General features: G+C 34.2%; 1 protein-coding gene across 1 annotated transcript; it reads right to left on the bottom strand.

Moving 5' to 3' along the window:
• Window positions 1-7,238: 7,238 nt before the first annotated feature.
• six1a (SIX homeobox 1a) lies at window positions 7,239-13,900 on the bottom strand. The gene is made up of 2 exons (XM_007247619.4): window positions 11,399-13,900; window positions 7,239-7,676 (listed from the first exon to the last, which is right to left on the bottom strand). The coding sequence occupies exons 1-2, from the start codon at window positions 11,956-11,958 to the stop codon at window positions 7,403-7,405; spliced, it is 834 nt and encodes a 277-aa protein (XP_007247681.3). The 5' UTR covers window positions 11,959-13,900; the 3' UTR covers window positions 7,239-7,402.
• Window positions 13,901-16,248: the final 2,348 nt, after the last annotated feature.

The following is a 16,248-nucleotide window of genomic DNA, read 5'->3' as shown; positions in this document are numbered from 1 at the left end:
AAAGTAAAATAAATTATACTGTAATGAGAAAAGAGAACAGTGTCAACTTTTCTTTTGCTAAAAAGAGCAAAAAAAGTAGTACCCTGGTGTGATAATTAGGGGTGGGTAATATCGCATAATATTTCAGGGTATAATATCGTTCACGATATTCAAACATGTTGGTGATATTGTCACGTACAATACAATATGGCACATCCTTATTTGAAACTAGTTTATTTTCTTATTGTAGAAAGTTAATTTTTTTTTGTCTTTTGACTAATTGGATCCTTCTGACCGCAAATGGCAAGGATCATTTTTAAATGTTAAAAAATACACCACTGTGCCCATATTAGGACATTGTTTTTGCGAAAACACTTTATGTACAAAGACAAAGAGAAATTAAGATGCATACCAAGCTAAAGTCTCGGTCTCAGGAGGTTATAATTCAACTCCCCACAGTGTACTCTGTATTAGAGGTTCTGCCAGCATGCTCTGCTGCCACCATTATTTTTTCTTTGGCGTTATTAGGGGTTTTCTGTTGTTTGGGGGGTCATGAGTAAGTATCATATGTGTTTGTAGGTAAATAGGATTTAGTTGAGGAGAGTTATTCACAATCTTGGCATTGGGATGGAAGTTGGATAAGGGTCTCCGCTGGAGAGTTATGGTATTATGAAAGAATCACTGATTGTTTGGCAGTCTTTCATGTTCTCTCCTGTTCTAAACACAAGCTGCTCAGGATAAATACATATTTTACTGTATCTCTTTAACACTGTATCGGGAACTGTAGCTGATGAAGCTGTAGAGCAGTAAAGGAGTTGATAGTGGAGTGAGCGATCTTTTTTGGGTTGTTTATCTTTAATGCCTCTCTCTGTAATCAGCGGCCATACTGCCCTGTGTCGTAACCTGCTCTGACAGTAATTCTCATGAAGGGTCATCGAGGGGTCAGTATACATAACAGAGCTTCAGCCTTAGCCTGAAAACCCAAATATAATGTTACTATTAATGCATATTACATTAATGTTTTGTTCACCACATACACATTTATAAATGTAATATACAAAACCAGGCTTTATATATGCACTGCATATGCATGATATAAAATAAGATTTTCAGTTTATATTTATTTCATCTATATACCTACAGTATATATGTAAACAGACAGACAGACGAGTAAATAAACTACAGACTTTGTGTTTATGTGGGTTTATTCTAATGTTATTTAGTGTTGATTAGATATACACTCTTACTTACAACTGACATTGTGTTTGTTTGGGTTTATTTGAATGTTATATAGAGTTAATTACAGGTAGACACTTTCGCTGACCACTGACTTTATTATTGTTTATTTGGGTTTATTCTAACGGTATATAGAGTTAATTACAGGTAAACACTCTTACTCACCACCGATGTTATGTTTATTTGCGTTATTCTTATATTATATAGAGTTAATTAAAAGTAGACACTAATTGACTGCTGACTTTATGTTTATTTGGGTTTATTCTAATGTTATATAGAGTTAATTACAGGTAGACACTCTTACTGACCACCGGCGTTATGTTTATGTGGGTTTGTTCTAATGTTATATAGAGTTAATTACAGGTAGACACTCTTACTGACCACCGGCGTTATGTTTATTTGGGTTTGTTCTAATGTTATATAGAGTTTATGACAGGCAGAGAAACTCACTGACCACTGACTTTATTTTTATTTGGGTTTATTCTAATGTTATATAGAATTAATAACAGGTAGGCACTCTCACTGACCACTTACTTTATTATTGTTTATTTGGGTTTATTCTAATGTTATATAGAGTTAATTACAGGCAGAGACTCTCACTGACCACTGACTTTATTTTTATTTGGGTTTATTCTAATGTTATATAGAGTTAATTACAGGTAGACACTCTCACTGACCACTGACTTTATTATTGTTTGTTTGGGTTTATTCTAATGTTATATAGAGTTAATTACAGGTAGACACTCTTACTGACCACCGGCGTTATGTTTATTTAGGTTTGTTCTAATGTTATATAGAGTTAATTACAGGTAGGCACTCTTACTGACCACCGGCGTTATGTTTATTTAGGTTTGTTCTAATGTTATATAGAGTTAATTACAGGAAGACACTCTCATTGATCACTGATTTTATGTTTATTTATGTTTATTCTAATGTTATATTAAGTTAATATTGGGCCTCCTAATGCTTCCACTCTCTGGCCACTTTATTAGAAACCCAGTGTGGTGATGTTTGGTGCTCCTGTATTAGCTTAACTGAACCACTAGAGGGAAGGAGAGAACTTCTCATTAGCATGCTCTGCTGCAGCGCTCTGCCTAATCAGCAGTGTTATTAGCAGGTTGTATATAAATCATTTCTGTTAGATTTAATACACTTTTACAGTACAGTCTCTTTGTTTTTAAGTAATGTTAAACATTTTTAAATGTGCACACAAAATAATTTTAAAATACATTTTATTATTAAGCAAAGTATCTTGTACATTGACCTAATAGCAAGTAAAATATGTAATTAAAATATTAATACAAACTACTTCCAACACTTAAAAAATAGCATTTGTTACCTGTCCCCACTCTCTTACTATAAACTTTACCATGAAATATAATTATTAAAAACCTTCAGAGATTTTTTTGCATTGTTGTGTGACTCCAAAATCCTGTCTATGCTTTAAAAATATTTCTCTCATATTAAATCCATAATATTTCAGTAAAAAAAAATACACATTTTAGTTGTCTCCCTGGGTATCACTCAGTCCTGTTACCATAAACACAAATCTTCTAAAATAGAAAATCCTAGAAACAATAAACTTACATCACTGTCGTAAAGCTGATTATAAAGAATGTTACCCGCCATTACTACTACAACAGTAAAACTAATAGAACATGAACATTCCCCCAGGTGTGGTGAAGAATTGGTGCCAAATAAAAAAGCAGTTACTGTAAATGGAAGTAAAACCACTTTTTCATCCATCCTTCCAAATCTTTTTTGAAACTGTATGGTGATGAAATGTAAAATGCTAATTCAAAAGGCAGAAAGTTGAGGACAAGTTGATTCAACATTAAAATGTTAAAGTTTGCACAAATATTTAGCATTAAATGTTGTTTCAAGATACATTATTTTAACCATATTTCAACTATATTTCAACATTGAGGGTCGGTGGTGTGCCAGCTGGGTAATGTCAGTTAGTTAGTGTGGTATTTTCCTGCATTGACTCACACAGAAATTAAACGGCCTCTCACACAGTTTGTCTCTGCATTCAGTTCATAACCAGTCCATGTTTGGGGGCCCCAAACTGGCCTGTTTTGGCCCAATTGCTTAGTTTGTTTGTCCTGTTACAACGGGCCTGGTTCTGCCACTATTATGATATCATCATTAAAATTCAATCTAAACTTAGAGAGGACTTATGTGTACGTTCACTGGTGGGTTTGAATAGTAAATAAAGTTGATTCTGTATGTTTGTATGTGTGTCTTCATGGCCTCCAATATCTGATTCTATTCACCAGCACTGAAAATAAATCAGTGCGTGTCAGTACATTTTCTACTCTGAATGTGTTTCTCTGAAACATGTTGTTCTTTATAGATTTTTTTTTTTTAAATTGGTGGCGTTTCAGTCTGTGTGTCCCTTTTTATAGGAGTGAAGCTAAAGGAATGATTCCATTCTATTTAGCTCACAAAAATGTGCACTGTAAGTAAAACACAACTTCAGCTCCTTCAGTCTGGGGCCCCTTACACCCACAATTCCATACACACACACACACACACACACACATATACACACACTCCTCTAAACCGGCTCCGATTACACAGTCCGGAAACCCTCAGTGGCCTCTGTTCAGAACTATTTACCCTGACGCACAGAAGCAGGGTAAAACACACACACACACACACACACACACACACCGACTTCATACTTTTTAAAATGTCATTTAGGCAAATTTTCACCTTTAACCAAAATGACTGAAGGCATTTGCTTTATTGTGTGTTATTTTGTCCTAGTTTCTCTAAAAATAATGTATCGTATGTTTATTATATATGTTCACATATAAAAATCTTTTGCATAAATATAAGGTCTTTTACACTGGCACTATAATGCTAACATAGGACATAGAACATAACAGGACATACCAAGGAAATAGAACTTGTTGATGTCCACCAATTAGCATGGTTCTATTTCTACATATAAATCATCATATGTCAAAATTAAATTGTTGCTGTGATTTCTGGAACTATATGATAGGGATGCTCCCAGCATTTGGCAAAAGGAATAATTCAGCTAGTAATGGCAAAAAAGAGCTTTCAGTGTTAAGCTGAAAAAAGAAATCCAAATCATTTATACTGAACAGTGACTCATTATTAGTTTATGTCAAATGTCCGATAGCAAAAGACCGTCGAATATATTTTTTCATCTCTAATTCACTAAAACAATATTGTTATCCAATGTCAGAAAGTTTACATTTATTCAGCATTGATTGTTATGGCGTGGCTGAGATGTGTTTATGAGTGACGTTATCAGCTAGTAATGCACTGTAACTGAAGCTCTCCATGTATTACTCCACCACAACCTAGCAACGATGTAGCGCTTACAAGCCAAACAGTGCAGTTACAAACAGAGCAGCAATGGGACTATTTTTAACTCACAGCCTGTGGCCTATAGTGCCTACAACCGCAGCGCAGCAGTACCAATATTACATGTTATAGCACTCCCTCTTGTGTATTATTGCTTAATTATGGTTTGTTTAACATTTTTGTTTACACAATAATTCTATATGTGTTACTGTATAGATTTAATATTGTCTTCAGTATTCAATTTACAATGTCATAAATCATAAAAAAAGAAAAAAAAAACACATTTAATGACAAAAGGTGTATCCAAACTTTTTACTGGTACTGTATATATTTTATGTAATATCTTGTTGTATTGGGTCGTTGGGCAGACTTTAATGCATTTCACTGTTAATTGTATCATGTATGACTGTATGTGACAAATAAATAATTCTATTTTATTAGCACATCTAAAGTAAATTTAAGATTACAATAGCACTACTAAAAAACTATGAATTAAGTTGTACTGTTGGGGTAAAATTAGTTAGTAACTAAATGTGACTAGAATTAGGCCATGGTAAAAATAGCACTAATGAGGTAAATTTACTGTGCTATGTTGGTATGTCGGCTGGAATGTTAAAAAATATGTATTTAATATTTTTCAATTATAGTTTTGAAATTGGATTTGTTTGAAAAATAAGACAAATGTATTTAGGCTACATACATTATTCAATGGTAAAAAAAAGTGCCAGATTTAATGGAAACTTCAGTATTCTGTTTTAAGCCAATAGTTTTCTGTTGTTTTGGGCAAAATTCTTCATTTTTGTGAGTCCCTGTAATATTATTATTGTATTACTGTTATCCCCATCAAGAAGGAGTATGGAGCAGGGCTGAGGTGGTCATGTTAGTGTCTAAAACTCTCTCAGTTAGTTGTGGCTGTGATTGGGCCAGAAGGCATAAATCTGCTCTCATATACTGGTGCGCACACACACACACACACACACACACACACACACACACACACACATTTAGGGACCCTGGGGTGCTGTTTCACCACTTCAGGATGAAAAATGACGACAGTAAAAGTGTGATTTAGGTGTAACGGTCAGTTTGCCACAGATCGGGAGTGAGATACACTTCAGAGTGTGTAAAAACTTCTACTGCAGCGGCCCAGAACTGACTGAACAAACACACTGAGAGCAAAGTAAACACACTTAAACACACACACACACACACACACACGCACACACATGGGCGTGGTAGTGGGGGGAAAAGTGGACCTGACTACCCAGGGCCCGAGTAGGGAGAGGGGCCCATGAAAATCCTGATTTTTTTTTTTCGCTCACTTTCCTTTGTTTACTGGCATGGATAGGGGCCCATTAACATAGAGGGTGTACAGGGCCCAGAATTTGCTGCTACGCCCCTGCGCACACATATATACCGGTATATATATATGTGTGTGTGTGTGTGTGTGTGTGTGTGTGTCTGTGTCAACATGCTTGTGGACACCCCTTCTAATGAGTGCATTTATCTACTTTAAGTTTTACCAATTTCCTGATATATACCTAATATATAGTCCTGCAGACAAGTACTGCCAATATAATTAAAATCTGTATAAAATATATACACATGTGAACTACAACTTGTTAGTGTTAAATAAATAAACACACATATATCAGATTTTCTTGCTGTCATACACACACACACACACACACATTGATATAAAAACATACATTATATTTTTGCTTCTAGACTCACAGTATTTACAGTATAAGAGATGCTAATAATTGGGGCAACAGTAGTTAGAAATTATTTTTGTATTAAACTATTCAGGATCAGCTCTGTTTGACAGCAGAGATGAATAAGTTGTGAATAAGTACAAAAAAAAAACAATGCAGGTTATATTTATGTTTGTGGACTAAATAAAGTCAATTTATGTTCTAAATGACATCCCTTTACCAAATTAATAAGGATCTGAAAGTGAAGAGTCCAGTATTAGGTATGTTATCCTAGTTTCTCCTGTTGTTAATGTGTCTTTGGTAATTGACTGAATCTGGCATCTGAGGTCATTTATCTTACTTAAACTTAAAAATGAATTGAAATCGAAAAAAATAAAACATCAAAATACCGAACCCATTTTTCACTATTGAATAAATTCCGTACCCTAAATTGATTTTTGTCTTGCTTTTTAAAGAAACAGCAATTACAAAACTACTACTGTTATTTTTTTTTAATTTCCAAGCACACAAACCAACAAAGCAAAGCAGTGCTTTTTAATCATCACTGTACTTCACCAGAGCTATTATCCATTATCATGGATTTACTTTAGTAGTGCTATAACAGGCATTTATTTACCTCAGCTTACTACATTATCAAATGTGAGTGGAATTTACAGAGAGTAAAATGAAATTAAACGTTCCCTTTGTCTGCAATACTGAAGTAGGAGTTAAAATAAATAAGTCATTGCTGGTTATAAATTATTGGGTCTTTTCACTAGCTGAACACAGAAAGTGATTTTTCTGTCATTTCTGTCTGAATATTTTTCATTCAAATATTTTTTTTAATAAACGAATTTCTCATTTAAACTGAAATTCTCCTTTTAAAGAATGTGGGATATGAGGCTTTTCACACGCTGTCCTTGTTTACTTTGCAACATTGAATCCACAGCATTTTTATCTCGTGGGTGAGATTCAATAAAACAGCCCTTTTTTACTTTTACACAGTTTATTCTTAATGTTCACTCTTATCAATAGATAAATTATAGAACAGGGTCAGAATTGAGTGTGTGTGTGTGTGTGTGTGTGTGTATTGCATTTGCCCTGGAGCTGGATTGTTCATTGTTCTGTTCTGCTGCAGAGCTCAGAGGGTTCTAGGAGCTCAGCTCCGCCAGGCTGGACGCCAGAGGTCCGAGTAAAGAGTCCTGGAGCTGGACAGGATGACCCTGCTGCTGCTGCAGGACCCCGAGGCAGGCCGCAGGGTGAATGCCGTCCCCCCGGAGGAAGCTGAGAGCGGTGGGATGGGGAGTGTGTGTGTGAGGGTGTGTGTGCCGTGGGCTCGGCGGCGGGGAGAAGTCCTCCTCTGAGCTGGACATCAGGGACTTCCCTTCTCCATCCAGCGGAGAGAGGCGCCTCGGTCTGCTCTCCCTGAATCACAATCCACCAAACACACACAACAAGTGTTTAACAGAATAACACTCACTGCAGTGTTACAGAAATAAAACAAATAATTTTTATAAATTTAAATTAATATGACCTAAAAAACAATATTTTTCAAAATTTATATTTTTACTGATCATTTTTTCCATGTTTTTGTGTTATTTATTGTTAATTTATACTAAATATTTAATTCATACATTTACATTTGCTTATATTTACTTATTTAGTTGTAATTAGCATTTCTCTACTATTTGAATACATTTTTTTTTTTATCATTTATCCTTGAAGAGAAAATAACCACAAATATCATTATATATAATATCATTAGACATTTAAAAAAATGTCAGAAATCAAACTATATATATACAGTACCAGTCAAAGGTTCCATCTCTTCTCATTCAATGGGTTATATAGAAAGAAAAAAAACTTTTTAGAATTTGATTGTCATTCTTTCATTTACATTTCTAAAAGAATAATCTAACATTACAAAGCATGTTTTTGTAATTACAGACATTATAGACATATCTCTGTGTAAATATAATTTAGCTAATTATAATAAATAAAAAAATAATTGTTCAACTGAAATCTGAAATAAACTATAGTAAAATCTAAATATTGTAAACTAAAGCTAGTTCTAGGATGATCAAAATTCAGGTTATTTGTAATCAACATTTGATAAGCATAATAGATATTAGAAAAAAATGTAAATAGAAAATTAGTGAACATCATAAAAACTAAACATTTTCATGGGTTATTTAGATTTAAAATTAAAATTATATTTTAAATATTTAAATTTCATTCATTCAAATATAATTAATGAACATTAATGTTTTCTTTCTTTCTTTTGTTTTATTAAGATGTTTCTTTAGTGTTGTTTAGTGTTTATTGTTTTAATACAAAGTTATTTTAACTGTCAGGTTTTAAAAGATTTTATTAAATTTAATATTTTGTATATCTAAATGAATTCACAGTAATGCACTCTAGTTTTACACTAGTATACGTAAAAGTTATGTAAACCCATTTTATGTGTTTTTTATTGACAACATCAACAACAATATTAAAATTCTCAGAAAACAAATCTAAATAGAATGTATCTAAACTTATTCACTTTCAATTAAAAGTGTCAGTTTCAGTTATAAATATTAGAATATTTTTAAAAAATAATAAACCGAATGTATTTAAACTGAACTCTCATATGCAGAATGTATATATTCCTATACTGAGTTTCTGATAAATATATATTTATTTAGATACTATATATTGTCTTTTACCACTTAATGTAGTTTTTGTTCTGTAGTTGAGATGTGAAAAGCTTAATTCCTTCCCTTCTGCAGCTTATAAAGGCTTTTCTAAGAGCTGTACATTATAGCCTATAACCATTCACATCTATTATATAAAAACTTATATAAGAACATTTTATTGATAAGTATTGTGTAAACTCAGAAGCATAATAAACATGGTTCTCTAAGGGTTCTTTATCATTTGGATGCTTAAATGATTCTCAGGTTTGTTGATAAACGTTTAGTGGATGTTTCCTCTTAGAACTAAGGTTGTTATGACTTTAAAACTTTACTGATGAATTAAAGCAGAAAAAAATACTTTAGCTGTGGACTTCAGTTAAGTTAGTTTAAAATCATTTATCTAAGAACTCATTTTCCGTCTTTTTTAAATAAAACTTTTAAGAATGTTTTGGAAAAAACATAAATGACCACAATAACAATTAATATAACTAATTAATTAATAATGTTAGTTTTATTATATTTGTTGTTTGTCAATAAAGCTTTTTATTCAGTTAATAATATAAGGTTTATTGCAGTTGTTAACGTTTGGTTTATTATCAACATTATATTTATTGTTAAGTTATAAACAATTATTTATTGCACAGTTGTTATTTATTAAATATGCTTATATAATAATAATAATAATAATAATAATAATAATAATAATAATAATAATAATAATAATATAAAAAAAATTGGTTTAATTACTTGCTTCTTACTATTAGTTTTTAGTATAGTTTTATTATTCTTATCAATATTATCAATGTATATCTGATTGGCTGAGCTTTATTTGGAGAGCAGTCAGGTCTGAAACTCTCATTATGATTGGAATGTAAATAGGTGAAGCTAAACTGCTCTAGCGTGTGACATCACAATGCAGTGAATTGAAATGTCTGTTTTAATAGCACTTAATTTAAACCTTAATTTTAGTCTTATTTTATTTACGTATGGATCATAATGACGGCAGCTGCTGGGTGTAGGATTTCTTCTTGTTCTTGTTTTAGTTCACTTTCTGTTAAATATTTCTATTCAGATCATAACTGGCCACAACAACCCTAATTGTTTGGTCTTATGATCTAGCTCCAGGATTTTGGTTTGATTAAAAGTGAGTGAGTGGGAGAGTAGAGTATAGTGGAAGGGAATATTATATCATTATATTACATTACTGTTGTTTTTAGGAAGGAAATGTGGCTTCTCATTAAAAGGGTTCTTTAAATTGGTACTCACATTACAAACTAAACTTTTAAATATTTTTTTGAGTGATTTAAAAGTGATTTAAATTTTTTTTAGTACAGTAGATTATTATTTAATCAAACATGATTCTTCAAAATATAAGCAATAAAAAAAACTTACAATAAAGATTCACTGCAAGTTATGATCCTAATGGTTAATATTTATAATAATAATATTTACTACTGATTAATATTTATTTTATAGATATGTTATCACTTTTTACTGTTAAGCTTGTTAGCTGTTATTATTGTTTTATTGTTCAGTTATAATTTATTGAGGTTTTATACTCAGTTACAAACCTTAAGGTTTAAAAAAAATACAATTTCTCACCAGTTATGATTCTAAAGATGTAATACTTACAGTTATAAATATTGTGGTTTTGTTAGTTAGTTATTACAGTTCAGATTTAATAAGATTTGTGAACATTATGATTTATTGCACATTATTGTTTTGATTCTCAAGGGTTATTACTTGAGATGTTAAAGTTTTATATTATTACCCACCTTTATTAGTTGTTATTATTGTTTTTTACTCAGTTATAAACTATACGTTTATAAGGTTAATATTAGGGTTCCCCACCAGTTACAATTCTAAAGATTTATTACTCAGTAATAAATATTATGGTTTTAGTACTCAGTTGTTACAATTAAGATGTATTACTTTAGGATTTCTTAACATTAAAAATAAAAAATTATTACACAGATATGATCCTCAGGGTTAATTACTGAGTTACACATTTTAAGTTTACCCATTATTAATTGTTGTCATTGTGTTATTATTCATTTATTACTATTAAGGGTTATTATTCAGTTATAAACAATAAGTTTTTAAAACATTAAGGTTTCCCAGCAGTTGTTATTCTAAAAGTTTATTATTCAGTTATAAATAGTGTCATTTAAGTACTTGTTATTTGTTTAGTATGTTATTAATCTTGTTTTATCTATTAATTATTATTTACATGTTATTATACAATAAATATTACAATTGATTGCACAGTTATAATTCTCAGGGTATCTTGCACAGTCATATATATATATATTTTTTAGTTGTAAATATTAAAATGTATTACTTTGGTATTAAATGCCATCATTTAAAGAATACTTTATAGATCTTAAGAGTTTGTTCTTCTTGAGTCCCACCATTTTGACATGTTTTATATGCTCTCTCTCTCTCTCTCTCTCTCTCTCTGTCTCTCACCTCTCCTTGGCCTCGGCCGCCCGGTCCCTCTGCCTCCTGTTTTTGAACCAGTTGCTGACCTGTGTGGTGCTGAGGCCAGTGGCCTGTGCCAGCTCCCTCTTCTCCCGGGGCGAGGGGTACGGGTTGTGGGTGTACCAGTCCCTCAGCACACTCCTGGACTTCTCCTTGAAGCAGTAGCTGGTCTCCTCGCCGTCCCAGATGGTCCTGGGCAGGGGGAACTTCCGGCGGACGCGGTACTTCCCCACGGCGCCCAGTGGCCGGCCCCGCAGCCTCTCCGCCTCGGCGTAGTGCGCCCGCAGCCACAGCTGCTGCAGCTTGCCGTGGTTGTGTGTGGAGAACTGGTGGCCCTCCAGGATCTTGTAGAGCTCCCGGAAGTTTCCCCGGTGGAACGCCACCATGGCCTTGGCCTTCAGCACCGACTCGTTCTTGTGGAGGTGCTCGCAGGCCGGGAGGGACCACAGGAAGCGGCCCAGGCGCTCCAGGTTACCACCCTGCTGCAGGACCTCGCACACACACGCCACCTGCTCCTGCGTGAAGCCGAAGGACGAGGAGATGGACATGCTGTCCTGAAGTCCTACCAGCCTGAAGCTCCCTGAAGACCGGGGTACGGTATTCCTTCCAGAGTGAAGCCCCTTTTCCGTCTTAGGAGATCTGCTTAAAGTCTTAAGACTTATTACTTGTATTCAGTATACCTAATATCAGTGAAATAGTAACTACCATAAAATAAATGTGTTATTAATGAATTATATAGTATATATTACATATGTGCATTTAGTTACTATTAAGTAACTAATGCTGTTTTACTAAATTACATAGGTTTATACAGTAGCTATTAAATAATATTGTGTTTAAAATGCAGAACTATTGTTCAGTTCTTAATGTTAAGACATATTACCCACTAACCCTAGAACTAGCTAAAAAATATACAATAATTCAAAACTATTCATTAAATTGATTTCAATTAACTTTCTATGTTATCAAAACTATACAGTATAATACAAGTAACATGCTGTGATTTATATCCTCAGATTTGTATAAAATAGTATAAACTGTACAGCAACAAATAAACAATAAGTGTTAAGTTCAAATGAATAATTATTATCCTATAACTAACACGAGTGAAACTATTACAATAATAATGCTAATTTTATTATATTTACTTTTAATTAATAAACTTTTTACCTCAGTTAACAATATTGTTTATTCCTCAGTTTATTAACATATATAAAACGTTTATTGTTTAACTATAAGCATTAAGGTTTAGTGCAGATTTTTTAAGTATTATTATTATTATTTTTTTCAGTTTATTATTTCTTACTAATACAGGTAATTAGTTATTATTAGTATTTTAATGCTCAGTTATTCATATTTATAGTTATTACTAGGTTATAATTAATAATTAATAATATTATTGTTGTATTATATGTATTGTAGTTACTCCTTTATAACCATTAAGATTTAAGATCAGTTATAATTCTCAAGGTTTATTACCCAGTCATGAACAACAGGTTTTCAGTTATAATCATTAAGGTTTGTTACTTATTATTATTGTATTATTAATGTTTTAAATTACTTTCATGGTTTATTACTCAGTTATAAACTTTAGGGTTTATTGCACAGTCATAATTTATTTATTTATAAATAACTTTTTCAGTTTGTAAACAGCAAGTAAATTGTTATTGTTAATTTCTCAGTTATTACTACTCTTTACTTTTTTTAATCAATAGGTTTTGCAGTACTTTAGAAGGTAAGGCAGTGTTGGATTAGTGTGGCTGTTCTTACACAGTAATTATTCCTCCAAGCCCTGCCACAGCGGAGAGTGTGTGTCCTACTTTGTCCCTCCAGGCGCTGTAAGGAGTGTGTGGGCCACTCTATCCATTCAGGTTCTGTGAGGAGTGTGTGATGCTCTGTTCCTCTGGATGCTGTGAATCCAGATGCTCTGAGGAGTGTGTATGCCACTCTGTGAATCCAGATGCTCTAAGGAGTGTGTGCGCCGCTCTGTTACTCTGAATGCTGTGAGGCGTGTGTGCCGCTCTGTCCCTCCAGATGCTGTGAAGAGTGTGTGTGCCGCTCTGTCCCTCCAGATGCTGTGAAGAGTGTGTGTGCCGCTCTGTCCCTCCAGATGCTGTGAAGAGTGTGTGTGCCGCTCTGTCCCTCCAGATGCTGTGAAGAGTGTGTGTGCCGCTCTGTCCCTCCAAATGCTGTGAAGAGTGTGTGTGCCGCTCTGTTCCTCTGGATGCTGTGAGGCGTGTGCGTGCCTTTCTGTGAATCCAGATGCTGTGAGAAGTGTGTGTGCCGCTCTGTCCCTCCAGATGCTGCAAAGAGTCTGTGTGTGTCACTCTGTCCCTTCAGATGCTGTGAAGAGTGTGTGTGCCACTCTGTCCCTCCAGATGCTGTGAAGAGTGTGTGTGCCACTCTGTTCCTCCTGATGCTGTGAGGAGTGTGTGTGCTGCTCTGTTCCTTCTGATGCTGGACGCTGTCCGTCTCTCGGCCAGAGTGTGTGTGGAGTGTGTTAAAGTCAGCGCAGTGCAGAGTCTTGCACTTCCTCCCAGGAGGAGGAGACATGAAACTGGAGACCCTCACACCCACACACACACACTGTTTTAATTGTAGTAATTTATTTTAAGGGGTGCGATAATTGATCGTTTTTTAACAACAGCTGTGTGCTCTGTAACCAGCATCACACACCTCTTCCAACTTCCAACAGCAACTCCATAACTCATTAACTGAACAAATAAGAAAAGAGAGAGAGAATCAATTGTAAGAAAGGACAGAGAGAGAGCGAGAGAGAGAGAGAGAGAGAGAGAGAGAGAGAGAAAGAGAGAGAGAGAGAGAGAAAGACTGGGAAAATAAATGAAGAAAGCAGTAAAGAATCGAATGGAGACCGAGATAAAATTAAGAAAGCAAGGGGAAATAAAATAGGAAAAGAAAGAGTGTGAGAAAGAGAAAGAGAGATTAACCTGTAACTGGTAATTACACACTTCTGCCAAAGAAGAATAGCCCCAGTCATGTTGCACAGCAGTCCATGTAGTTACTGATTAGTACAGCTTATGTAATAAATGTTAAGAAGTTAATTAAAAAAGGACTAGAAAATGAATGAACGGGGAAAAGAGAGTGAGAGTTAGTGAGAATTAAACTAATGAAAAGGAGAAAAAGAGAAAGGACAGAGAGTGTGTGTTTGTGAGAGCTCAGGTAATGTAGGTAACGTTAAACTGTAAAAAAATTCCTGAAAAATGACAGTAATTAAATAGGTTAATTACATGCTAGTTTTATTGCTAGGTTCACTAGCATGTTGCTGGTATTTCACAGTGCTTATTTTAACAGTATATAACATTATAACACCATGTTAAATACCAGAAGTGTCTCTAGTGTAAAATATACTACTAATAACTATTTTTTAAGAATGGCTGGAAAACGGATGTGCTAAAATGCTGGTTTACACTGCTGAAAATAAACCTAGAATATACCCTATATATGTAAGGTAACAGTTTACACTCACTTTATTTGGGTCTGATCTTACAGAATCCATTACTATTTGCATGTAGTTACAATAATTAGGAAACTCTATATCGTCACTGTCCTATGAAAAACACTTATCTCCATTTTTGTCGATTTTTAGTTTACTACAAAATTTGAACAGACAAACTGTCCCTTACACTTTGCCAAAATTTCTTGATTAACAGACCAATAGAAACTCTTCAAAATTACCTGAAATAAACTCTTTTTACATTGACTTCCATTGAAAGTTTACAACATTTTTCCTCTCTCCTGTAAAGTTGCTGTTTTGGAGATAAGTGTTTTTCATTGGACAGCAACGATATACTCTTCTGTATTTAATTTAAACAATACTTTATTGTTAGAAATATCATGAAAAATGGAGAGTGCTGGGATATGCTGGATATTAGCACTTTAATACACATTCACCTGATCAAGCCCTCACCTCACCGACTGCTCCTTTAACTGTGCTGCAGATGTAACACTGTGTGTGTGTGCATGTGTGAGTGTGTAAGTGTGTGTGTTTGTGTGTTAGAGAGTGTGTGTGTGTGTGTCGGCTCTGATCCACAGTGTTACACTTACACAGTGTTAGAGTTCAGCTCTGAGCTCGAAGCAGCTCCAAACTAAACATCTGCTTTTACTCTGTTCACAATTACAACACAACCTCTCTCCTTTTCTCACTTGTAGAATCCCTTCTCTCACTCAATCTCTCTCTCTCTCTCTCCATTTCTCTCACTTTTTCTTTCACTCTCTTATCAATCTCTCCCGCTGTCTTTCTCTCCTTCTCTCTCTTTTTCTTTTGCTTTCTTTCAATCTCTGTGCTTTCATTCTCATTCTTTTGCTCTCTTACACAATTTTTCTTTACCTCTCTTTTCATTCTCTTTTTCTTTTGTAATTTTTATTTAGTTTTCTATCATTTGATTCTCTCTCTCTCTCTCAGCAGTAGCAGTGACCCCTGACCTGGGGCCTGTGTGTGTGTCTGTGTGTGTGTGAGTGTGTGTTTGAAGCAGTAAGAGACCCCACTGCCCATCTGATCTGCCCTGTTACCCCAGGGTTAGAGTTCATTCACTTAAAGGGACAGAATACACACAGACACACACACACACACAAACTACAGATCAGTCGTGTTAGTTCATAAGCTAACACAGACTTTATGGTGTGAATTTGTGTATTGTTTCAGGTGGCTGCCAGGGTGTTGGTTAGTGGCTGCTGTGCAATTTTAGGAGGTTTCTAGTTATAACTTTGGTTTGGTGTACTATAGTTGTCTGCTACAGTGTTGCAATATAGTTGCTATATTGTTCCTGTGTTGCTGTGGTTGTCTTTGAGGTTGTCTGGATGGTTGCTAAGGAGCTGGA

Source organism: Astyanax mexicanus, chromosome 7 (genome assembly GCF_023375975.1).
Source record: "Astyanax mexicanus isolate ESR-SI-001 chromosome 7, AstMex3_surface, whole genome shotgun sequence".
NCBI lineage: Eukaryota > Metazoa > Chordata > Actinopteri > Characiformes > Acestrorhamphidae > Astyanax > Astyanax mexicanus.
The sequence above is the reverse complement of the archived record's forward strand: the minus strand, read 5'-3'. Positions and strand labels throughout refer to the sequence as shown.